This window comes from Cebidichthys violaceus, unplaced genomic scaffold (assembly GCF_023349555.1).
Source record: "Cebidichthys violaceus isolate CVI_PGR_0920_01 unplaced genomic scaffold, fCebVio1.0.p SCAF_24, whole genome shotgun sequence".
Classification (NCBI taxonomy): domain Eukaryota; kingdom Metazoa; phylum Chordata; class Actinopteri; order Perciformes; family Stichaeidae; genus Cebidichthys; species Cebidichthys violaceus.
The window spans coordinates 1,790,373-1,816,208 of NW_027176417.1; the positions used below are offsets into that span (position 1 = coordinate 1,790,373).

Here is a 25,836-nt window from a genome sequence, read left to right on the forward strand (position 1 = left end):
CTGTAAAAAATCCCCAGCCGTCTACTACAACCACTGCCACTTCCCAGCGGACTGCCCCAACACAGCACTCTGCCCCAACACAGCACTCTGCCCCAACACAGCAGACTTTCACCTCCTCTATCCGCTCCCTCTTAGGCAGGAATGTGCCTACTCAGAAAAGCCTGACTAATGCGGTAAAAAAACTGATGTCCCCCATCAAAGTCAAACCTTGTAAGCAAACATTTGTATATCACAGTTTTTTATGTTTAGAATTTATTGCTGTTCAATACTCATGATGTTTTGTTTGTTTGCTTCTATAGCTTTGACCCAGGCACACACCCGCCCGACAGCCACCCTCACCCACACGACTGTGTCCATTGAGGCAGCCACGGAGCCTCCACCCAGCCTTGCCCCCTCCTCTGTGTCCACTGAGCTGGATGATAGCACAATGCTGGCAGAGGCAATTAAGTTTGAGGAGGCACATGTTGCACGTAAGTTTATTCTTATTTAAAACGTGCAACTCAATATTAAAGTGAATAAGCATTTTTTTATTTATTTATATGTTTATTTCTTTGTTTTTGTTATTTACAGCACAACGAGTCTGTCTTCCAGCAGGCTGGATACACAACTTGCCAGAAGTGGACCAGAGGTGGATATCAAAGGCCCTGTTCAGGTGGACAGCACAGAGGCATCCTGAGCTGGACTTTAGCAGGGTGGACAGACTTTGGTGGTATCCTCCACAAGTGCCACTGAAGACAAATTCTCCTCAACAGGAAAATTACTTTGGCCATCCCCTGCTGCTCTGGATGCCACGAAAGCTGTGGCAAGTCAAGCTAACCTGTCCACATCCAGAGTGTCAAAATGAACTTCTCACCTCAGCTGGCCTGCATCAAAAAATTAGGCAGGTGGTGGCCGTGGGGAAGATGTATTATGTTGGATCTGAGTACCTGGCCTGTCGGAGATGCAAACGGAAGGTCATCAGCTGGAGCCATGGCCTCGTCTCCCAGCTCGACATTGGCCACAGGGTGCAATTCCCTTGCATCCTCACATCAAAACTAGCATGCGACATGGAGGTTGTCAATTTGATGCGTCAGCGAGGCCTGGGAAACAGCAGCAGCCAGATCCAGCGGAAGCTGCAGGAGCGTCATGCTGAGGTCTGGTTGCAGAAGACAGTCCAGTACTTGACAGATTGTAAGGGGATTGCTAGTGCAGTCAAATCGGGCTTGATTATGCCTGTGACCTTTGAACATGTACCTGTTATGCCTACAATCCCCAAGCATCGGTGGCTGATGCAGGTTTATGCCCAGGATGTCCTGCAAAGGCTGGGTGAAATCAAGGCCACCATCACATCACAGTATGGTAAGATATTAAAGATGGATTCTACTAAAAAGGTGGCCCGAAAGCTTGCAGGACATAGCTTTGGCACCGCCACCTGGGTAGCCAATGTTGGAAATGAGCATGGACAGGTGATCATGTCCGTGCTCACAGCCAGCGAAGGTTTTGGGCTTGGGCCAATGATTGAAGGTCTCATCAAGAGGTACAGAGTGGCTGGGGTGGCTCCTCCTGAGGTGCTATATGTTGACCGGGACTGCTGTGGGAACACTCTGCTGAGGAGGATGTTTGAAGAGTGGGATCAAATGATCATCCGATTGGACATTTGGCATTTCATGCGAAGATTTGCTGTGGGTTGCACCACTGACTCCCACCAGTTGTATGGTACGTTTATGAGTCGCCTCAGCCATTGCATCTTTATGTGGGACCAAGATGACCTGTAGGCACTGAAGGAGGCGAAGCTTGCAGAGCTAGAAGCTAAGCGGATTCAACCATCTGAGGCTGACGTGCTGCGCTTCATCAGCCGAAGCGAGCTAGCTCTGCATTGCAGAAGAACTACACGCGGGACCAGGGAGACCCAGGATCTGATTAAGAGCCATATCCAGGCCTTTGATGGAGATGCTGGTTGTGACTCTCTGGGAGTCCCACTCATCAACTCTGCCCGGATGAGCGAAATCCAGAAGTCCCAGTGGAAGCATGTGGGCTGCATCCAGGATCCTCCAGGAGTGCAGCTCTACACACAGACGGGAACCGTAGTGAAGGGAGGGCGCCGTCTGCCAACCTACCGCTGTGCTAGAGGTTCCACGTCCCTCGAGTCATTTCACCTGCACCTGAACCGATTCATCCCGGGTAAATATTTGGATTATTTTTCTCATCCCATGATTAGTTTTAATTATTTATTAATGTATTAATCATTAAGATATGTAATTAATTCTAATAACAGCTGTTCACTGTTTTTCTAGGAAATGTTTGTATGGTCTCAGCCTTTATTTTTATTTTTTGTACATTTCTGAATTTACTCTACAGGTACTTTGGCAAGTGACACCTTCTTCCAGGCATATCTTTTAGATGGCCTTTCACGGTGGAATGAAGACCGGGCTGTGGCAGCAACAACTAATGAGCAGCAACCACATTCATACAACCATCTTCTCCGCCATGCTGCAAACGCTCTCGCTGAGGAGGTTCTGGGCGAGAAGATTGTCCCTTATGTCGGGCCAAGAAAATACACAGGTAGATAACTATTATATTTGTTGTTGTTCTTTGAAAATTTAAGTCAAATCTACAAATACCAGTTTAATATTGAATTGTTTGTCAATGCTTTTATATTTTACAGATGAGCTGATAGGAGTGGAGTACCTTTACCAACAAACTGGTAAAGTTCTCCAGGACTACAAGTTGGCCATTGAGGAGTCGGAGACCACTGCTGTGTCTATAGAGGTGGATGAAGTTCGACCTGAACATGAGGAGTTTCAGGACATCACTGTCCCCACCTTTGAGACAGAGAGAACACCTGCTGCCTCCTCGACCAGGTCTGTCCCTGCACCTCCATCCAGCGTAGCGTCTCCTCCAACCAGCTCCATACTTTCATCAGTGTCTGTGGTCCCTCCGCCTCCATCCAGCATAACATCTCCTCCAACCAGCTCCATACTTTCATCAGTGTCTGTGGTCCCTCCGCCTCCATCCAGCATAACATCTCCTCCAACCAGCTCCATACTTTCATCAGTGTCTGTGGTCCCTCCGCCTCCATCCAGCATAACATCTCCTCCAACCAGCTCCATACTTTCATCAGTGTCTGTGGTCCCTCCGCCTCCATCCAGCATAACATCTCCTCCAACCAGCTCCACTTCACATGATGTAGGGATCTACCTTTTATTGTACATTTACATGTTTGGAAAGAAAATGAGGGTTGGCTGTGCTCTTATAGGATTAAACGTATTCATTGCTGCTATCAGAAGTTCTAAAATAATTTTTCTTTTTAGGATTGTGTTGGACCCGACAACATTGAAGGTTATGGAGCTGTGCAGAACTTGGCCGATTTTTTGTTTGGCGTTAGAGAACACCGTCTTGCCGTGACTGGTGAAGAGTGCGCCCAGATCATCACCCTGTGGCAGGCGTTGGGAGAGTATGATAAGAGGAAGACCACTTACGCACCACGTCACAAAACCAGCCTGAAACAGGGACGCTTCAGGGCAACTAAAAAGATTGTGGCACCAGGTGTGGAGAGCACCAAAAGGTTTGTTAGATAAAGCAAACATAGGCTCTTTGTTGTCTAAAAAAATACATAAATAACTGAAAGTGAAGTAAATATTGTATCCAGCTTAATTAGTTTAGTCAAGTTTATTGAAGGATCCCCATTAGCTGACGCCTTGACACATACAATAGTAATCTAAACAGTAACAGAGAGGTATTCATTCATTCATCAAAAAAGTTGTATTATATTTACAATATGTCTTCTCTTGCTGTTTGCAGGTGTTTCATTGGGGCTCACAGTCCCGCACAGTGGCTCAACTGCAACAGAGTGGTGGAGGCCATCTTCACGAGACTCTGTGATCTTTATAAAAATGCTGTGAGTTGTGACGGAGTGAGGGTGTCACGCTTCAGAATGGTGATACGTGTGTACAGGCACATTAGAGAGTGCATAGTCACTAACGCGAAGGTGATGACTGAGACCACCATCCAGCTCCCAGAAGTGAATGTTGCAACAGTCACACAATGGTGAGAATATGAGCATGCTTCATATTCTTATATTTTATGCAGAGCATGTTTTCTGCATTGCTTCCATTAGTCAGTTTGCTTACAATCTGTTTATTAATATTGGTTGTTTTATGTTTTCCCAGGTTCAGCAGGCGTGGCAGGGCACTTGAAAAAAACATTTTGCAGCAGGGTGTCCCAGCTCCAGAGGCACCGTTTGCAGGACCAGAGAAGCTCCCTGCAGCTCTGCAGAAAGGGCCATCTCTGCATTCTGGCAGTTTGGCTGAGCCCCACCTGTTCCTCCTGCCACCAAACACTGCAGGAGAAGCGACGCTAAAGAAGAGGCCGCCCGTCTCCTTGCCCTTCTTTTTCCCAGCTATGTGGCTTTCTGTACTGCCTGGACCCTCACAGGTGATGGCCGCACCTGGAACCTCACAGGTGATGGCTGCACCTGGAACCTCACAGATGATGTTTTTTAACTCCCCTAACCCCAGTTTACCTTCTGTGCCACCTTCAACTCACACGGTTCCTTACAGTACTCAACAATACAGGAAAACAAAAGAGGAGATGGAGCAAAGTGGAACCGTCAAAAGAAAATACGTGAAAAAGACAGACGTGATCATTTGCAAAAAGTGCTGCAAAGACAGAAAGCCACCATCGCACTTTCAGTACTTTGGCAACTGGTACTGCATTTCAGGCTAATCGTGGTCTGTTACATAAACCAATGTGCTACATCTTTGGCACAGTAGGCAGCGCGTCAGTCTCATAATCTGAAGGTCGTGAGTTCGACCCTCACACGGGGCAGTGGTTTTAATACTTTGCCTTGAATCATCTGTGGTCAAATACTTGGTAGAGGAGATTTTTCGCCTGCCATTTTTGTCCATGTCAAGGAAAACAATGTCTGGCCTTCAATCATGGACATAAACAGCTTTTTGGGCCTCGTTGGCGCAGTAGGCAGCGCGTCAGTCTCATAATCTGAAGGTCGTGAGTTCGACCCTCACACGGGGCAGTGGTTTTAATACTTCTTTGCCTTGAAGTATCTAATGTCGAATACACAAATGTTTGTATTTGGCAGAGTACATTTATCGCTTGCCATGAGGGAGACCCGCAACTAACTGTTGCTGCTGTTTGGAATCAGTGCTCGCTCTACTTTGGCATATTTGGAAGGTCAACCAGTCGTTTTTCTGAGAATGTCAACCAGTCATTTTTGTCCATGTCAAGGAAAACAATGTCTGGCCTTCAATCATGGACATAAACTGCTTTTTGGGCCTCGTTGGCGCAGTAGGCAGCGCGTCAGTCTCATAATCTGAAGGCCTTGGTTTTATTACTTTGCCTTGAATTATCTGTGGTCGAATACACAAATATTTGTATTTGGCAGAGTACAGTTCCTGCTTGCCACGAGGAAGAATTGGAAAGTAGTTCAACTGATTTTCCTCTTTGACAAATCACATCTTTAATGTGGGTCTTGAATGTCATATCTTTGTTTTCATAATAAAGCCTCTGCTGGTGTTCAGGGCTGTGACGTTAAGAGGAATTGTAAATAATTCACAATTGAACCAGGTGATCACGTGATGACAGTAATACCTTTCATCCTGGGGAAAATGAATATGAAGAGCAAACATTTACATTTTTTATTTCCTGTCTTACAGCCATCCGCATGCACAAAGCCAATAACGTGGACCAGGCTTTCTGAAAGGCTCTACTGCTGCCGCCTGAGGACAGCAAAATATCCTGAGTGGGTGTAGAACTGGGTCGCCGCACGATATGGAGACACACCAACATCCCCACCTTTATATCTGAAAAATAATGTAACACTACACCTGAAATTAATGAAGCAACTTAACCTACTTGTGCAGGTAGAAATAATGTTTTAAACAAAGATTATTTTGAAAGTTATTTCCATTCATTCGGCATCCTTTTGATCTGTTATCAGTTGATTTATCAACAGTGAAAACCACTCTATACGGTTTAGGAGAAAAAATGTCACTGGAAATGAAGACTTTTTTACACATCACCAATGTGTTGATAATGAGATAATTTTACCTTGTGGTGTTTTTGTTGTCTTCTGCGGGATCGCTTTAATATTCCTGTCGGGACCTGCAGTGATTGCTGTTGTACTTAAGTTAATACTCACTGTGATTAGTCATTGTTAGGATTCTTGTATAATATAAAGCTGCAATCCTACGTCAATATGAACCGTGAAATGTAGTGTTTTATTTTGTTTGATAATTTGTGGATTAAATGACAGGAACATCTCATCCAACAACCACAATTTGTGGCCTCACAAATGACATCAAACTTCAGTCAGCACCTAAAACACAGTTTAAACAAAAATAAGATATTATAATCGTCTTATTTTTTCTTATTTTGCCAAGCATATGAAATAAAGACAAAGTGATTTTCTCACATAAATGCAGAGAAATATTTTATGGTGACATTTCTATTGTTTGTTATATTTTTGATGTAATATTATGCTGCATTTCTTCCTTGTAGAATTAAATTAAAAAATGTTCCGTGACTATGAGCTTTTTATACATTGTAATTAATTAAAAATTAAAGTAGAGGTTGGCATAACTTCTGTTTACGAAACACTGTCTGAACATCTTATCATAGTCTTGACGTTCAGGTTACATGTCTCTCTGTTTATTTACTGCAGTTTCAACATTATGCAACCTTTGGAATCAGACTTCAGAGTGGAACTTTTCCATAACTCGCCCTCCCTTACAGGTTTATGTCATGTGTTGATGAATAGCTGTGATGCTGACAGGTTTGAATTGCACAGACAGGCGTGTCTCAACTCATACGATTTATCTTCCGCTTCATTCTGGCAACATGTCATACCTGTCCTGCTCTTATATGTTTAACATGAGAATATTTTGCCAGAAGGCAGATACAAAAACAGATAAGTACATCAAAATCTAAGTGCTTTTTGATGCGTAAGATTTGTGTATAGGTGTATTTGTGTTATAATGGCTGACTTCTACCTATCAGGCAAGACAAGCTGGTCCTATATGAAGAAATGGTTCAACTTTATCTTTGTGTCAGGACTTGCTTTGCATGAATTGTCACCAATGATTGGCTTATCCCTTCCATCAAAAGGTTATTTGAATACAAATAACCATAAAATAGAAGCTGAAACTTATAAAATACTGAATGCTGTATTTTCTATAAGGAAAATCAATCTTACTTCAGTTTATAATTCATGTGTAAAAGGGTAAATATTAGACAATGATTTAATTTGTTGTGTATTAACCAGTAATAAGCTAATTAACAAGGAAAATACTTAAATAATCAGTCTAGTGCTGCATTCAATTGCTTACTAGATATTGTGAAACAGAAACTCTTACCCTGGATATTTGGTTCAATTGATAATTTCTACATAAAATGCACCTTTCATGATGTTAAAATTATTTAAATAACAAGAAAGATTCATAACAGATTAAATCATTTTTTATAAAAAAAAAAAAATGTCGTTATTCCGTACATTCCGATTTAAAAGCTGAGCCTGAACGTTGCACCAGAATGACGAAATGGGCAGAGACGCGCATGCGCAGTCACAGTGTTTGCATTCCTCCCTCCCTCCTCTTGAGACTGACAGCTCGATAGGTGCTCACCGGCAATGAGACAGCAAACACAGACTCGGTAAGACACCTCGAGATGGACTTAGCGGACACTTTTCACCACTACAAAGACGGATATTATTTAGACAGCGTTGTCTGTTGACAACAGAGGAAGTTTATTCCTCGCCAGGATTATTTTTGTTTACGGGAAAAAGGATACTCCACGACGACTGATTTCCTGCGACATACACCGGCTAAGAAGCTTCCACTTTGAAGACCACCTGAGTAAATTTAAACTATTCTTGGATTTTGTTACACTAACATCTGCAAAACAGACGTGTTAAATAGAGAGATGATACACCAAATTGTGGAAGAGCGCGGCTAATCGCTGCTAGCTTCAAGCTAACCGACGGCTAGCTTAATTTTCTTTGTTTATTTAATTTGAATCATTGAATACAGTGTTTTTAATTTATCTGACGTCGGATAATACGTCTGTCGGGAAGAGTTGCGTCGTTGATAACTACACCCTTGAACGTTCAGCTTTTTAAAGGACATAAATTATCTTGACTTCTCACTTATGGCTCGTTAGTATCGCGGTACTGCAGCTGACCCAGCTAGCTATAGCATCTGTTTTAGCCGTCAGCCACTTCTTGGCCTTTGGTAACTCATTGACGGCAAAGATGCACCACCAGGACTTTTCTGCAGAGAGCAGGAAAACGTCTTTCCACTACCGGAGAGGTAGCAGCGGTGCTCCTGCATCCTCCTCCAGTGGAGCCAACACGGCTGAAGACAATACCACCCAGGCTGGATCCAATTCTCCCGGACCCCCCCACCACCAGCCACAGTCCCAGGTGGCTGGCGCTCAGGTGAAGAAGAAGAGTGGCTTTCAGATAACAAGCGTGACCTCGGCTCAGATCAATGTGAGTGGCAACAACAGTTTAGCAGATGACACCGAGAGTTACGATGACATGGATGAGTCACACACAGAAGACCTCTCCTCCTCCGATATGCTGGATGTGTCCGTGTCCAGGGCCACGGATACTGGTGTGCCGGAGAGAAGCTCTTCTGATGAGACCCTCAACAGTCTTCATGGGGTCGACACACCTGGGATTGTGTCTCCTAACGAGCCTCTGCACCCTCATTCCATCCCTCAGGGGTCACAGCCGCACACCTCTATGGTAAATGGGACCATGCATCATCATTATTATCCTCAGCAACAGAGCCAGCCTCACCATCATCACTCTGATAGCCTGGGAGGAGGGGAGCCCTCAGTGCCGGCTCTTCCCATCGCTCCCGTGGGTAGCTCCAGCCCATCTATGGCTTCCAGAGCCGGGACTAACCACTCACAGAGGCCATCGATGTTAGATAACAGTAAACCTGCAGGTGGGACAACCCAACCATCAGCCCCTATTGCTGATCTACAGCTACAAGGCAATGTGAATGTTTCTAATGTGTCTGCTGTCACTGCTGCTGCAGTTCCTCCTTCTGGGCCTGCAGGTTTTGACAACACTAGTGTGAGTGGGCACGCAGCTTCTGTTGGAGGAGGAACAGGCCTGTCTGCTGCTGCCCCCAACACTCAAACCCAGCACACACAGACTCAGACTGCTACTGGCTCTCGTTTTAGGGTGGTCAAACTAGACACTAACTCTGAGCCATTCCGTAAAGGAAGATGGATGTGTACAGAGTATTATGAAAAGGAGGTTCCACATCCAACTACGTCTGAGGCTCCGAAAGGTGTCGAGGTGGCTGTAGAGACTGATTCAGGTAATGCTCTGATTAGTCAGGGCGTACCTGCTGTACAGCCACCACACACGCTCCAGCCCTACCAGCAGCCGAGCCAGGACTTCACTAGTCCACAAGCCATGCAGAGCCCACCACAGGGACTGGCCCAAACCACTCCTCTGACCTATGTTTCACCCCAGGAGGTTGTTGGTGGGGCCAACATGCAGCAACCAGCGGCTCCTGTCCCGCTCCCTACAGCAACACTACAGGCCGGTGTAACTCAGCATCCCCCTGTAATACCCCAGCAGTTGCCCTATACTGTGGATTCCCAGGGAGGTTACCCTGCAGCTCAGTTCCATGCAGGGGTCATAGCTCCGGGAGGTGTCCGACAGCCAGACTTTATCCAGCCCACCGCTCCCTTCCAGACCCAGGTCCAGCCTCCTCTGCCGCATGTTACAACAGGAATCTCCGTTTCACCAGTTCCAGGGGTCACGGCACAGCCACCGATCAGCTTTATTCAGCAGCTGACCCATCAAGGTGTGGTAGCCCCACATGCCCAGGCATCTTTTGGAGGACAGCCACAGACCCTCCCAACTCAGCCACAAGTCCAGCCCCCCTCCACTGCTAGATTCCCAGGAGCACTCACCCATGCCACTCACTACATGCCTTTGACTGCTCTGCAAGCTGACCTCCAGCCTCTCCTCACCCTGGGAGGGAGCTCCATCAGAACATCCCAGCTGGAGGATGCCCAGAAGCTTCTGCTCCAGCACCAAGGCCTTCTTGGTTTGCCCAGGCTCGGGATGACAGCAGGTGGAGAGGGGGCTGCAGAGGCCGGCGGCGGTGCTGCTGGAACACTGGCCCACATGGGGATGTCGGCTGAGGCCAGTGCCTTCATGGTCGCTGCTGCTGCTGCAGGCCTCAGGACTCAGCATGCTGAAGGAGAGGAGGACAGGTGAGAATGCACCGCCTGTTTATTCTAATGAAGGTTTTCAAGTAAACATTGTAGTTCAGGCTGCTTTTCATCGTAACATTACCTCACAAATACTTTCTGTTGCACTATATTAAAGGGCAAAATGTGCAGTGAAATATATTTTTCTCATCACATCATTGAAACATCTGTACAAAAGCTGTTCATAGTGATCATAGTGATAAATGTTTTTATTCCCCCACCGTGACTTTTCTGCTCTCCTATTAACAGCGTCCTGCTTTTGCTGAGTTTCATTCAGATCTAAAAGTCCAATGTCACATTTGGGCTTGCTTTTGTAAAAATATCAGTGGCTGGAGTAGAAGTCTGCTGACTCACAGAGGGAGCTGGTGACTCAGCAGATGCTCTGCCGTGAATAGACCCCCTACCATCACACATCCACCTCTATCAGCTCAGGACTCTTTGTATCAGTAAGGCTGCATTTTCCCTGTTGCACTGCCTCTCATTGTCCTTTCTCCTTCAGTATTTGCCCCCCCCCCAATCTCCCCTCAGGTTTAGTCTTTTATTAGACACTAGATCTGTTGATTTGTACCAACCCGAGGGAACTGTGCAAGGATGTATGTACTATCACTCAATCCTATGTTCCAGTTAGTTTTACTGTTCAAAAGCGGTTATTGCAGTTACTTTATAAAATAGAGTCATTGCCCTGGAAACAGGCTCCCGTGCCCCATCTGAAGACGCAGTGTTAGTCTTTCAGAGTTGTAGAGACTGTAGATGCCTGATCAGGAGTTGTGTTGCATGAATCTGATAAACTCTCCCTGCAGAGAAATGGAGCACTGTTGTGGCAGCAGTCTAGTGTTACCACTGCACTGCCCTGTGTTCTGGTTTAGCAGGAGTTTCATGTTGTGAGTACAACAGTAATGCCTGCAGGCTATGGAGGGACTTTGACTGAGGATTGTCAGCCTCACCCATAACTGAAATACAAAACATAATCTTCAATATTGTGGCTTTTATTTGAGCTGTTGGCAACAAATGCTCCCAAATATCTATCTATCTATCTATCTATCTATCTCCTCAGACTTCTGAGGAGTTCCATGGTTAAAGCAACAGTTGCTGTGCCAGTAAACATTCCTCTAATTGAATTATCAGCACAGCAGTTCATTGGTGAGCTGAACTGTTCATGTATTGTCAGCTGTTCACATTGTGAGCTGGAGGAACGGAGAGACGCAGGGTGCAACAGCTACTGGTTTGATCTTGACGTCGTCGTCTTCAGCTGCAGACAGAGCAGGACTGTATTCTTTGTGGAGGCTTTTGTCAACAATTGGAGGCACCCCGTCATGACTGTGTGTGTGTGTGTGTGTGTGTGTGTGTGTGTCGCATGCTCTCCGTAAGTGTGTTTCCGTCTGTTTGTCGTGAATCGGCCGCTGTCCTGCAGACTGTCTGAGTGTCGGTTGTGTTCATAGTTATGGTCATCTCACTCTGACCCTGCTTTGTCTCTCTTTTACTCTCTCATATTCTCTGTTTTAATCTCTCTTCATCACCCTCTCTTCTTTCTCTCTGTCTCCTTTCTTTTTGCAGTTTTTTTTGCATCGTCTCAGCTGTCCAAACTGTTGTCCTCTCCCCTTTTCTTCTAGACAGTAGTCCGTTCGTCTCTGTCCACTCTTGTAACTTGTATGAACAGGTAAGCAGTCAGTGCGATCTCACAAAGTCCAAGAACATCAACTGCTGAGTAGTGACAGTGACAGAAGGCCACTGCAGAGAGATTAAATGAATACATTCACAAATCAACACCAAATTTGAATGTCACTGATAGATTGAAACAAAGTGCTTTGTTTACAGTACAATATTTGGATTCATGCAACTAATGATTTTGCTTTTTTTAATAATTCTGTCCACAGAAAGTGCAAGGCGACATGACGTCTTCAAACAGTTTTTGTTTGACCAACAGTACGAAACCCCAAGATATTCAGTTTCCAATCATTTAAAATGGGGAAAAGAAAATCTGAGACATTTGAAAATCTGCTTAAAAAATGACTTAATTGATTAATCAATTAAGAAAATGGTTGCTCTAATTTGAGTCAACCCTAAACGACAGGCTTTGTCTGTCTAGGAAGACCGTGACTGTGACATATCTCTTTTTTTTTTAAAATATAGTTACATCAGTTACTTATTTAACTATTTGGAGGATTGTTGTACCAAGAGTACAAATCAGCTGTGTTCATTTTCAGTTGTGAATACTTGTGAGTCCAGTCTGGCTCTGTTAGAGCATCACGTTGCAGCGGTCATGACTTTGACAACGCGTGATCTGGCACAGCTGTGACTTGACTTGTGTCATGTTGTAAAACTGCGAGGTGAGCGTGTCTGCGTTTCCCAGGATGCTTTGCGCTCTGTTTCTCTTATCTAGCCGGTGAGGTTGATGTCAGTGAGAGTGCCGAAGGGTCGGTGATATGAATCAGGGCCTTTGTCAGCTCCTTGTTCCTCCTTCAGCCTGCAGGTCGGTGCCGGTATGATTTGACTTTTGGATCGATGCCAACACTCGTGACTTCCACGTACACACTTCCAGCTTATTATCCACCTGTTGGCTGTGTGATATCTCTCTCTCTCTCTCCACCAACAACTACAGAGAAATAGGACTTTTCATACAGGTTCTAGAGAATACATTTATTTATTGCTCACCACAGTTTGCAGATGTGAAGACAGCACACACTGTAAAAACAGTAGTCCTCTTTAAACTGAGTTATATTGGCTGAAGAGCTGTTTCAGTTGTTTGTCATGCAGCAATAGAGAGTAATGATATCACAAAGCACTTCTTTTGTGTGCACAGTCTGCAGCTTTCCTCTAGAACTGCATGTTTTAGCAAAAATCACCAAAACAATACCGTAATATATTGCACACTCTGGTTCAAGGCATGCCAAAAATAATTCATGTGTGGATTTCCCAGTTTACTACAAATCAAAGATAAATGTAGTGTCATAGAACATTTAGTGCGTTTTATTAGGGTCATTTATCTGTATGACCTCATCCTTTGGAGCCATAAAAGTTAGAAGTGCAATCTTTATTGATTATTTGTTCCTCCTGCACACGGCATTATCAGTTTTATAGTTTCTTGCTGTTAAGATGAGAAAAGTAAGAAGAATCACATCTTAGATTGGTCTCTGGGTTAATTTTTAAAATCTCGGTATAGTTAATAAACCGCCTGTCGAGCTCTGCGGTCGTACCGGCTTTGACTTGTGATGTTAACGCTGACGCGCTTGTTTTTAAATTGTCTCTCCGTCCATAACACAGCTCTTATGAGATCGAGGGAGAGAACTCCCGACAGCTAGGACCAAATATGGATTAACGCTTGGAGCGACTTGTGTTATGATGGATGACTTCAAGAAACATCCGAGCTCCTTTCAGTGCCGCGGTCTGAGGAGCCTAAGAGAAGCTTTAGACGTTTTTTACTTGGCATTAAGATTGATAATGTAATCATGAGTCATGATCAACGCCAAACATTTTTGTGAACCATTGCTCTGGAGAACACGCCCCAAAATTCGCTGCATTTATTAGCACGTGCTTTACTGACTAATAAACAAAGACAAGAATAAGATGAGACACGTCAGCTTACAGACTAGAACTTAAGCATAGGTGGATTTAGTTTCTATATTTTTACATGAGATGTATTTAAATTCAAGAATCAAACTCTGTCTTTGCATTGAAGCTTCATAAATCATACTTTGTTCAGTGACATTTTGTCTTTTTAAAATGTCTCAAGTCAGAACTTAATTTCACAAAATGAAATGATGTTGTCCTAATTGCATAATTAACTATTTTTGGTCATTTATTCAGAGGCTGATTTGATGGCCTGCAAAGCCACATGAATCCTAAAGGAATACAATTTCAATAACGTTAACCTCTTAAACAAACGCTAAGAGATTACACGTGTATATGTTGTTCTCAACAAATGTCTTCATTAAAGCCTGAAACTTTGCTGCATGATTTGTCCTAAAATGTATCTTGCGCTTTCTATTATTTAGTTTTTGGAATATTGTAAAATATAGAAATGTAACCTCTGTGATATCCCGGCCGAAAGACCTCTCCACAGGCACGTCTGCCGGTGTTTTTTTATCACTGTGAACCCCAGGTAGTTGGAAACAGATGTGCTTCTATGGAAACTCTCCGCCTTCTAATGTCTTTGTGCAACCAGACATCTTGCATTTAGCACATCATGCGTGCAGTATCGCCGCTTTTGCAATCTTGGTTTCTGTTGGATCTAGAAGTCAGACGGCAGCTTTGTGAGGTCTCTCGCTTCTTATTTCTTAGTTTTAATCTCCCGGATGTCAAGAGCAATAAATCACACCTGAGGGTAGTTAAGCCGTTTGTCTTTAATGAGATATGACGTGACGAAATCACGCTTCAATAGAGATGTAAAACCCAACTGTCTGTCTTCGCTCTCTCACGTCGTTGTACTGCTGTTACACCACAAGGTGGCGATGTTGCTTCACCAATCGACAGTAGTTTATGTAACTCTGACATGCTTTGAGAGTCGCTGACCTAAAAAGTGTCTGGCAGCTGAGTGGAGAGGTCTTTCCTGCACGCAATGTAGCAATCGCAAAGAATCTTCAGTGCAACTCACGCACACACACACACACACACACACACACACACACACACACACACACACACACAACTCACAGCTATCATGTGGATCTGTGGCTCTCTAGTTTCCATTATATCACAATCCACTTGTGCTTTGCATTATGAGGATATATGTATGTATGTATGTATGTATGTGTATATATATATATATATATATATATATATGTATGTATATGTGTGTGTGGTTTTATAGTTTTGCTTTTGCATGTTAGTGGTGTTAGGAGAGCTTTTAGGAGACTGGGGTCACGTTTGCTCACCTTGTGCCTTCATGCAGAGCTGCAGCTTGTTGAAGGGAGGATGTAAAATGTGTCCATGCATGTCTGTCTGCGTTTCTCACCCGTCAGGATGCTTTATGTCCACATGCGTGTGAAATGGAAGGTGTTTACGGGAGGGACGATTTTTTATTATTTTTTTTTAATGCTGCTTTTTCCCCTCCTGGCGTTTACGCTGAGCAAAGAATAGAGGCAACAATACTAGTTTTAACCGGTTTGTTGTTCCCTCTTAACTTGAAGCTCTGGAATCAAGGCTCAGTGTAATTTGGATATATGGTTATATATGGTTCACATAACTCCAGGTTTGGATCGTGTCACAGTTTTGAGTCGGGGGTCGGATCAGCAGAAAAAAAAAGGGAGCAAATATACATTTTTGAGATTTCCTGATCACGTTTTTTTCCACCAATACTGATGAGCCGGATGAGTTGTTGTTGTTGTTGTTGTTGTTGTTGTTTTGTTATAGCAGCTGGTATACAAGGCTCCAGACTATATTTTTTCCCACATTCATCACAAAAAACATTCAGATAAACTACTTTTATGAGGTCAGAGGTCAGGTTCAGCACAGGGACAGTGTCTCCCTAAAGGGCTCTTCAGCAGGACAGATAAAATGAGGCTCCATAATCCGTCCAAAATATTTACGAGTCGTCTCTCACGGCAGGCCTTTTCCCTTCCAGTTACTTTCTGTTGTTTTTGAAAGGAAAATGTCAAACTCATCCACAGCGACGTGACCCCTCTACCACCTGTCAGAGAAAGACATTAATCCCCCCTGAAAGTGACACTTCCTGGTGAAGAGAGAGACAAATTCTGTGGAAAGCCTCAACCCTCGCCACTATGGAAACACACTCACTCACACACTCACACACTCACAGCATGATGCCGGCACACTGCGGAGAGCCTCGAGCAAAGCTTCTCCTCACCGACCGTGATCTTTCTAACTGTTTGCATTGACATCGACCCCTCACACCTTTTTTAAACAAACACTGTGCGGAGCCATGTGACTGGGGGGGGGGGGGGGGGGGGGTCGTGATGTTTTTAATGTCGTCAGTGTTGTGTAATATTTGATTGTATAATATATTTATTTAAACGCATGGATTAGAGAGGGTAGTTTGGCTGTTGAAGCCAGATTTGATGTGTTAAATCTGTCACACAAGCAGATTATATTTATTTATTGATTTTTTTTTTGTATATGGCCGAAATCTTCTCTCTGAGTAATATCTCGATAACAACATAAGATACATACGTATAGATACATAGTCTATATGAAATAAAAACATCATGGCACTTGACAGATTAGTAATTTCTCATTTAATTCAGAACTTTGGATCAAAATAATCAGATTTTCTGGGGAATTTGAGTTTGTTTGTGCTTGTAATTGTGGGTTAATACGACATAATTGTATCATGTTGATTTATGATTGCATCTCGACATGATTCCATTGAAAGACAATAAATTATCTTATTGAATTATCGCCCAGTCCTATACGTTCTTATCAATTTCCTTCCTTTAGTGTGTTCGTGGGTGCATACATGCCAGAGAATAAATGATAAATCTACTGATTCATGATGTTTTTATACATCGCACGTTGCAAAAAGTAGAAGGCAAAAGCTCCGTTATTATTTTGACCTGTGTCTGCACCTCGCAGAAGTTGAGGAATGTGTGAAGCTGTCGAGAGCTCATCCATCACAAGAACAAGAAGGCAGTGAACTGGTCGAGATGTTGGAGCTCAGCCTCCCCGTCTCCTCCGTCCGTCTCCTCCGTCCCTCTTCCGTCTCTCGGCGCCCGTACGGCACAGAGGTTATGTAAGGCGTTGCGTGCATGGCAGAGACCGATTTCACGCTCCGAAGCTCTGTGATGCCACGAGAGCTGGTTGAGTTTTGGGGTGTTCCTCCTCTGTGTTTGGGCAAAGACCAAGGGAGATTATCAACAAGCAGGAGGTTGTATTTGATTGCTACCTTTGCCCGCTTATGAATTATACCTTCCCATAATTATCACTCTGTTAATCTAAATTTGGAAGATCTAAGCACACTTCCTCTGCTTAAGTGTCCGTGTGTGTGTGTGCGTGCAGTGGGGTTGATCTTGCTGTCGGCCTTGGTTCTCCTCTGTGTAAAATGCCAGCGTTCAAAGCCTCCGAAAAACCGGATCCCGCCAGTTTGCAAAACATAGCCTCACACACTGAAATGGGACACACGCGAGCGCATGTCTCCCAACGGCTTGAGGACAAGTGATGCGGAAGGTGGCTGGCGAATCGCAGAGCGGCATGCAATCGGATAAAAAAAAATAAATAAAAATAGGATGCAGGAGGAGAAGCAGTGAAGCAGTATTTGATGAGGGCACATAAAAAGCATTCCAGGCTCTGACATCATCTGCTATAATCACCTCCCTAATTGCTTTATAATGTCCTCTGCTATCAAACCCTCTCTACGTTTCCATATAACTTCCAGAGTTGGATCCTTTTCAAGACCACACACTGCAGCCTGAGCTCTGCTTTCGCTCTAACTGCACAATAAAGTGAGGCGGAAGTGTTACTTACACTCAGCTGGGTGCTTTTGTGAATATGTGGATAAAGGAAGGGCTGTGGTGGAAAAGGGGGCGTCGCCTTCTAGTGTATGGACAGCGAACACACAGGGAGGCTTTTAGGCTTCTGTTCGCACTATTGATTCAACACTTTTCTGGAACATTTAGCCACTGGAGCGTAAAGATATCTCCTCTGCCTTCGACTCTCACCTGGAAGGTGATTATTGTGGTTTTATGTAGAAAGTGTTTTGTCATTTTGTTTGGTCAAAGGCTTACGGGAGCCTGGTAATTGTTTTATCCACAGTTTGGCAGGGCGGAGCGCTCATTACCTAACTAATGAAGTCTTGGTGGAACATCAACACGCCTGCCCAATGAGGAAGATTTAATTTAAGTGACTTAAACTGAGTATTATTACGTTACCACTACTTCTCGTGACAGCGTATAAGTCTCCCACGTGTAGTAGTACAAGTAGTACAGCTTTAACATAGTGGTTAGGTAATATATGGGTCAGCCCTTTGCACACGCCACGCCACGTACACTAGCTTAAGATGGACGTGGATACATACCGACTGTGATGTCATGGCGTCAAGTTCTCTCCCCATTGGCTGAGCTGAGTCCGTTGCGCCATCGCCGATTGGCGGAAAGTGAACCGTCTCCGAAAACACTCCCCTCAGACGATCTTCGAGGCCTTTTGTTCCGAGCGAGCATGCGCACGCTGACCCCAGATCTGCAAGTACACAATGTACAGACAGATATGAAGTGTTCAATTAACAAATAAGAAAAAACAGTCGCTACTAATCACCTTTTTTAAGTCACAAAATACGAATTTTAGTGAGGTTTTATTAGTTTCTACCACTCTCCCGTTGCTTTCTGGCCCCTCGACTGTTTCTCGGATTAGTGACGCGTACAGTGGAGGAAAGAAAAGATGTGACCTTCGCCTAATGAGGTTAATACATTCACTGCATGCATTGAGCTCATTCCCACCAACAAAGTCACGCCGCGTGCGCACCTCGCCGCCATTTTGTGGTCCCCACAACTCCGCACCGTCTTCTATCCCGGCCGCCTCCTCCTCCTCCTCCTCCCTTTGTTCTCTGAAGTTTTTCTTTCACGGCTGAGATACAGCGCTGATGCGTTGGACTTTTTTGTGCCCCGATCGGCCGTCTAGCTCGCCGTCTTCTTTTGATCGGCTTTGTTCAGACCGTGATGCATGCTTGCGTGGGAAATAACATGAAGGTACACGTGAGCCGTGCTCCAGTGAAGACACATACTGTGAGTGTGTGTGTGTGTGTCAACTGTGCATCCGCTGATGGGGAGCGACAGGACGGCTAAAGACATGCTTGGTTCAACATACACATTCTCCTTAAGGAGGGGCACCGTGTGAGGCATGTGATGTTTGCTGTTACGTTCAGGGGAATTTTAAGGGACCCACTCGCCACTATAGACAGATACCAGGAGGTCTAGAGTAGGGTACCACTCCGGCGTCCATCTCCACCACTGAGGATACAAACGGGAAAGACGTGAAGGAGCGAGAGGTTGCAGACCGATGGGTGTGGCTTGTAGGCGTCAACAAGGGGGTGTGTGGTCATGAGTAGCTCATCCTATTGGACGGATCACCGTAATCTCTGCTGACAGTTTATATAACTGCAGAAGGGGAGGTGACATCACAACCCACCCACATATCTCCTCTCTCAATGCACCCAATCATCTGAGAGTCTGTGTGTGTTTCAGGCTTCGTAAGGAGGATTCACGTTCCTGTTGTACACACACACACACACACACACACACACACACACACACACACACACACACACACACACACTTTCTCATCCCCGTCCTCCATTGTTGGTCGGGGCTCCCCCTATGTGGATCTCCAACAGCTAAAGGGAGCAGGGGATCGGGCGAGGGGCCAAAGGGCGCAGGTCAGGAGGACGGAAGAGGAGGTGTGGTGGTGGTGGTGTTTTGTTTTGGGGTGTTTTTAGCCTGAGAGCATCAATGAGAGAGAAGGGGCTAGGCCGGGACGCCATGGCCCTGAAGCTGCTCTTCTGGGAGCTGGAGAAGCATCTGAAGAGGTAACGATGGCTGTAGTGTTGTCAAGTGGTTTGGGGGGCGGGGGGGTTCAGGTCCGTGGGATTAAGTCAGGGGCTTTGTGTTGGTGTATCTGTCTGATCGGTGTGGTGGTGCCAGTTGATGGAATGTTTTTTTTCTCGGTGTGTTTGAGGACACTATGTTCTCGCTCCTGCACATGCATGCTGTTACACTCGACTGGGTAAGAGAGCGAGGCTGGCTGATGTTTATTCACCGTAACGTGGACCTTGACACATCCAGACTCCATCTTGTCTGCTTTCAGTTGAGCTTTTCCCTCCAATCTCAACTGCCAGAGATAAGCACCATATTCCAGTTCCTCAATTGATCCAGTTGGCCCATGTTTGCTTCCCTTTGCTCAGTTATCATGCCTCTAATAGACTTCAGTCTCCAATAAGCAATATTCATACAGCCTGTCCAACAAGAAATATACAACCTGTAAAAGAAACACATTTATCCTACAGTTGAGTGTTTAATATTTCCCATAACATACAATACATACAACATGTGATGCTGCTCCTTGTGGAACAAAGAAAAAGGAGAACAAATGTTATTTTCCATTTCTCTAAAATCACTAAATCCTGTTTGAGTTCCCTTTGATCGTTTAAAGTCCTAAAATACAAACGCATACGCAGGTTTTGTCTTCTCCTCATCCACGTTGACACACTTCCACTAACTGATCCAGAGACAGATGTAACACTCTAAGGTGCTCAGAAAAGGTGTGAAGAAGCAACAGTTAGAGGTCCATTAGCTGATTGAATTAAAATGTGTGAGAGACACCGAACACCTGGCTGCTTTAGTTTACTTACACCAAATGTACCTTTTTCTTTTGTGCGCTGCAACTATTGGTTATTAGTAATGTCCAAAGCTCAAAGATATTCAGTTTAATATCATAAAAGAACAAGAAATCCACCAAATATTCACGTTTGAGATGCTGGAACCAAAGACTTAATAATACAATGAATTATCTGACAAATTGTTTCATCTCTCCTTCTAGTGCTACAAAGATAAGTCATTTAATGAATTAATTGTCGGACAGAAAATTAGTGTTCAAGTTTTGATAATCAGTTAATCATTTAAAGATACAGATGAGAGGATTCTCTTTTTTACGTCATTGTCAACTTGAATATATTTGTTTTTTATACTGTTGGTTCAAATAAAACAATACATTTGTGATTTCCCTTAATAACTGTCTGACATTTCAGCATAACCGAGAAGGAAGATACGTTTTCTTTTCTCTTTTATAGCTTTCAGACATCACATTTCATATTATTACTCTATTCTGCAAACTTACAAATCAGTAGCAATTCGTTTGAGAAACCACTTAAGGGTGTGTGTGTGTGTGTGTGTGTGTGTGAACATTATATTAGCTGTTAACAACAATACATATATTGATTTAATATTTAAGCTCAAGTAGACTGAGGAATAGGGCTGCAATTAACTATTTAATAGTAATATATAATTTAATTTTATCTTTCTCATTTATTTATTTTGTAATTATGTATTTGAATAAACCTCCTCTCAGAGACAAAGGAAGCGTTATCCGTCTCTTTTCTTCTGTGTCCTCACGCGTGACCCCTTTAGCGCGTGACTTATAACCGACAGGTGGAGACACCGTCAGTCACACTTTCTCCATCACCTGCAGTCCACATTCAAGACATTTTATAGGACAGTTTTTGGGACAAACCAGACGCTAAAAGAACCAAAATGTCCGCTGTTGAATTGCTGCGCGCTCCATCGTCTGGCGGGGTTTTTATAGAGGACGGTGCAGCAGGTAGAGAGACGTTGCTGAAATTATTCCCATGTTATTACTCTCTCCTCCAATCCGGTAGCCGTCCTCCCACCGCATGCATTATGCTAATGAGCTCGCGTCTGCGCCAATCGCGCGGCTGCTGGCGCTGTTTTGCCTGCATGTATCATCCAGAGAGGGAGCCGCGGTACGCGGAGCTGCACAGCCCGCCCGCTTCAGTCTTTGTGTGTCCCGGCTGCGAGCTCTGCGGTCGCCCGGAGAGCAGACCCCCCAACTGACCCACAATAATGCGCTATTTTTCTACTTTTATACCGCTGGATTTCCAGTTCGAGGAGTCGCCTTCGGGGGTTTTCATGGGAATAGCATGAATTCCCAATGTTACACAGTGGCGATGGATCTTAGCGTTTGTCATCTGAGGAATTTCTCGATATCGTTTCTGTCCTCTGTGCTCGGGAAGGAGAGCGCGTCCGTCCGGGTTGCCAATAGGTAAAGTCACTGCGCATTATCTCTCTGTCGTGTTAGCGCCGTGCTGGAGGCTTGGTCACTTCATTTCATGCGTACAAATGTTCAGGCTCATTGATTCTCCGCCATCAAAGCTTTCCTCGACCTCCATTTGCTTTGTTGCAGACACTAAATTGAGATCGTATTACTATTATAATGTGTGTTTCCTCATGAAAGCTTCCACCCAGACTGTATGTATTTATACTGTTTGCTGCATAAAACCCGCAGCTTCCTCTGATCCAACCCTGCGGTGTCCTGCTAATGCAACATCATGCATGCGGCTTATGATCAACATATCTTTTCTTTTCTTCCAGCTCTTCCGGTGCAAGTGTGGTGGCCATCGACAACAAGATTGAACAAGCAATGGTGAGCATCATAAATCCAGTCCGATAAGGACCCGCACAGTGTTGGTAAATAGGCCCGCTTAGCGCACAAAGCAGCGTTATGTAAGCATAGCGCGCTGCAGCTGTTCAGCCATGATTTCATTGCCTGTTAAAGAATATTTTAAGGATAATGTTATGGTCTTGTAGAGAGGACAGTTGAGGAATGAATGAGAAGCGTGACGGTGCTTTTTTCTTGTTTTCTACGTGTGTTTTTTTTGCTTATAAACCCAGCTGCTGATGCGTAAAACCCCATAATTTATCGCACATATGCACCTGCGAAGGAGCTTCCTGCTCTGTCACGATTTAGACCCATGACCTCCGGCTTGCTGGCAACTTGAAATGGGCAGAGGTTCACACGCTATCCTCTCTCTCTCTCTCTCTCTCTCTCTCTCTCTCTCTCTCTCTCTCTCTCTCTCTCTCTCTCTCTCTCTCTCTCTCTCATATATACATACATAGTCTCTCTCTCTCTCTCTCTTCCCCCCCCCGCCCGTGTTGCTAGGCAAGCAGCAGCCTCCCCGCGGCTCAGTATAAATAGCTCTGCCGGTGATAGGCTCCTCCCACTCCGGTGCAGGAACATTTTGTTCCCTCGCTGTACCGGGGCAGGGAGGAGGAGGAAGAGGAGGGGATGCTCAGATAATTGAACGCAAATCCTCCTTCAGCGTCATGAGAGTGCACTGAACAGCTTTTTCTTTGTAATGATCCACCTTTTTCGGAGGAGTTCACATTGCTGTATGTGCATTGCTGTTGTCCTCCTGTTCTGATTGAGACAACTGGTGTGTTCTGTGTAATATTGTGAAGTGATCTACGGCGAGCTAAATTACCTGTTCCATTCTTTTACCCCTAACGGCATGTTTCTGAGTCGGTTTGATCTGCTGTAGTTGTTTTTTAAAGTCGTGTGTGTGTGTGTGTGTGTGTGTGTGTGTGTGTGTGTGTGTGTGTGTGTGTGTGTGATTCAAGCAGTATGTGTGAATCATGGAGTGTGTAATCCACTATTTTAATTATCCATTTAATCTGGACATTATTTTTTCTATTAATTGATACAAATTTAGTCGATAAAATGGCAATTATAATTCCTCAAAGACTAAAGGGACATTTTCACCTTTTTTTCTTCCTAACCCTGGTGATATAAAACACAGAAAAACAGCAGAACTGTAACCTTAATATGATTAATGGATTCTCCACATAGTTGGTCAGTTAATTGACAAATGTATAAATGGCGCAAAAAAAAAAGACGCCCTCAAATTGCATCTTTAGTCTGACCAACAGTCCAAAACCCCAAAATATTAAATGTACAATAACAAATGAGAGAAGAGCAGTACGTCTCCACTTTTGAGAAGCTGGAGCACATTTTGGGCATTTTTGTTTGAAAAATGACAGAAGTTTAGTTCAGATCTTTATTGTCACACAATCATTAAATCATAAAAACATGTTCACAGTCTCAAACAACAAGATGTTTCCACATGATGAATTGCACGACTAACCTCGTCTCTGTCTGCGTCCTCAGGACCTGGTGAAGAGCCACTTGATGTACGCCGTGCGCGAAGAGGTGGAGGTGCTGAAGGAGCAGATCAAAGAGCTGATCGAGCGCAACACTCAGCTGGAGCAGGAGAACAACCTGCTGAAGAACCTGGCCAGCCCCGAGCAGATGGCTCAGTTCCAGGCGCAGGTCCAGACCGACGACTCCCCGACCGGCACCGCCCAGCCTCCGGTTCCGGTCCCAGCCGGGACGGCACAAGTCCTCCCTTCCGCACAGAGCTCCGGCACGTCTGCGTAACACAGAAACTGCACTCTGGAGAGCCCCCTGAGGATGAGGGATAGGAAGGAGGAAGAGGAGGAAGAGGAGGAAGGAGTCTTGCCATACTGTGAACAGACTCTAGCAACCGTCTCGAGGAGCGCACACTTTCAACCGGAGGACAAACTTTTCTTTTGTTGCACATTTAATTTAACTTAAAGACTTCGGAGTTGCACCGACACGTATGTGTCGTCCGCTTTTATTACCTGCTCCAGACAATCGTCGTCTTCATCGTGATGACGACGATGAGGAGGACAGTCGACCCATCCAGCGGAGGAAGGATCCGAACGCTCTCGTCGGTGCCGTCGAATCCCCCGCTGTGAGACCCGTGGAAAGCCATCGTCTTCGCCACACTCCCCTTCTCAACCCAGCACTCTCCCATCAGCACACACCTGACATTTTTTACTCGTCTTTTTGTTTTTAAGTCCATGCACTTTTTTTCTTCTTCAATCGATTCAAAAACAGAGGACGAATCATACAGATTTGCTCGACTCATCTGGAATGGGAGTCCTAAAGAGTCACATTTTTCTTTACGTGAAGACGAGGACGCGTCGTCTCGATGTTCTGGGTTTAGAGGGGGGGTTATAAAGAATTATTAAATATATATGCGCCTCGTCGTTCACTCTGAGAACTCTTTGTTCTCTCGGAGGTTCTCGTCTCCGTCCCCACCCTCGATGCACCCTCCCCATTCTCGGATGGAGCATTAAACATTTACGCAGGGAATCAAAAGTTAGTTTTTGTCTGTTTATGTTTCCGCTCTTGTTGATGTAATTAGTGTCCAAGTGATGTGTAAAAATGAATTGGTGGCAAGGAAAAATAAGTAGGACATGACTGTTTCTAGGTAGAACATTTTGTACAGATGAAAACAATTCCAATTGAACTCTGCCAAGTGCCTGGTTTCCAACCATAGATACATATATACAAGCTTTTTTAGTTGTTTTATTCAAAATATGTAAATATATGTACATATATATATATATATATCTATGGTTTTGCCAGGTTTTGAACTACCTGTGATGTCATTACTCAGGGTGACAACACACAAGGATTATTTACTGTACGTCAACACTCCGCTGACGTCGCTTAACTTCACCAAACCATATCTGGACCGATTCACCGTTTGGGGACGTGTGATTTTGGTCTTTTTCATGAATAATGATGGTTTCTTTTTTTTCTTTTTTTGGTCTTTTGTGTTTGGAGTTGCTCGTTGTGCAACTGGAGCGCTGAACACAACAATAAGACAATTGGCAACACAAAGAAAAGAAAGAAAGAAAGGAAGGAAGATGCCTAGCAGACGTATGTTGATGTTTCGTGCATGTTCCTCAGCCCATCACAAATGTGACGTTACAATTGCACTAGACAGTTGCACCTCAAATAAAAAATGAAAACAAATAAGTAAAAAAACTGGACTCTTTTTCAACAATGTCGTGGTTGTATATTAACAAATAGAAGTTTAATTTTAGTCATAAAAAGACCATTAACATATGCCTTTTCTCCCTTTAGAAACCATAAACTCTGGATTTAAATCATTAAATTGATGCATAAATGTAGTTTTCCCTCAGATGAACCATGTTATCCCATAATATCCCACATCCTCTCGCTAATAAACAACCCTCACTGCCTCCCAGTTCACCCACAGAAATCCCAGTTAAAAGCATGAATGGCTGCTTCCTCCATAGACCTCTGCGCACATGC

The 25,836-nt window shown here is 44.3% G+C and overlaps 1 protein-coding gene, 1 long non-coding RNA gene and 1 other non-coding gene across 4 annotated transcripts; all 3 read left to right on the forward strand.

Annotated features, from left to right (window-relative positions):
• Nucleotides 1-4,162: 4,162 nt before the first annotated feature.
• LOC137879133 (uncharacterized) lies at nucleotides 4,163-6,198 on the forward strand. The gene is made up of 2 exons (XR_011103707.1): nucleotides 4,163-4,440; nucleotides 5,652-6,198. It is a non-coding gene; the product is annotated as an uncharacterized lncRNA (long non-coding RNA).
• trnam-cau (transfer RNA methionine (anticodon CAU)) lies at nucleotides 4,939-5,011 on the forward strand. Its single transcript has one exon. It is a non-coding gene; the product is annotated as a tRNA-Met (tRNA).
• A 1,300-nt stretch (nucleotides 6,199-7,498) lies between the features above and the next one.
• On the forward strand, nucleotides 7,499-25,782 carry zgc:65895 (uncharacterized protein LOC393546 homolog). 2 transcript variants are annotated; one of them, XM_068719271.1, is made up of 3 exons: nucleotides 7,499-10,236; nucleotides 22,281-22,332; nucleotides 23,854-25,782. In XM_068719271.1, exons 1-3 carry the CDS (start codon nucleotides 8,243-8,245, stop codon nucleotides 24,121-24,123), a joined length of 2,316 nt encoding a protein of 771 aa, XP_068575372.1. In that variant the 5' UTR covers nucleotides 7,499-8,242; the 3' UTR covers nucleotides 24,124-25,782. The 2 variants fall into 2 exon arrangements, with proteins under 2 accessions (XP_068575372.1, XP_068575373.1); XM_068719272.1 differs by lacking the exon at nucleotides 7,499-10,236 and adding an exon at nucleotides 21,633-21,951 and having other exon boundaries at nucleotides 23,854-25,580.
• The last annotated feature ends 54 nt before the right edge of the window (nucleotides 25,783-25,836 follow it).

Excerpts from the sequence above, each read along its gene's own strand:
- zgc:65895 (XM_068719271.1), top strand. The coding sequence starts at position 8,243 with ATGCACCACCAGGACTTTTCTGCAGAGAGCAGGAAAACGTCTTTCCAC. Across the intron at positions 10,237-22,280 it reads GCTGAAGGAGAGGAGGACAG|CTCTTCCGGTGCAAGTGTGG; the intron begins GTGAGAATGCAC and ends CTTTTCTTCCAG. Across the intron at positions 22,333-23,853 it reads ACAAGATTGAACAAGCAATG|GACCTGGTGAAGAGCCACTT; the intron begins GTGAGCATCATA and ends CTGCGTCCTCAG.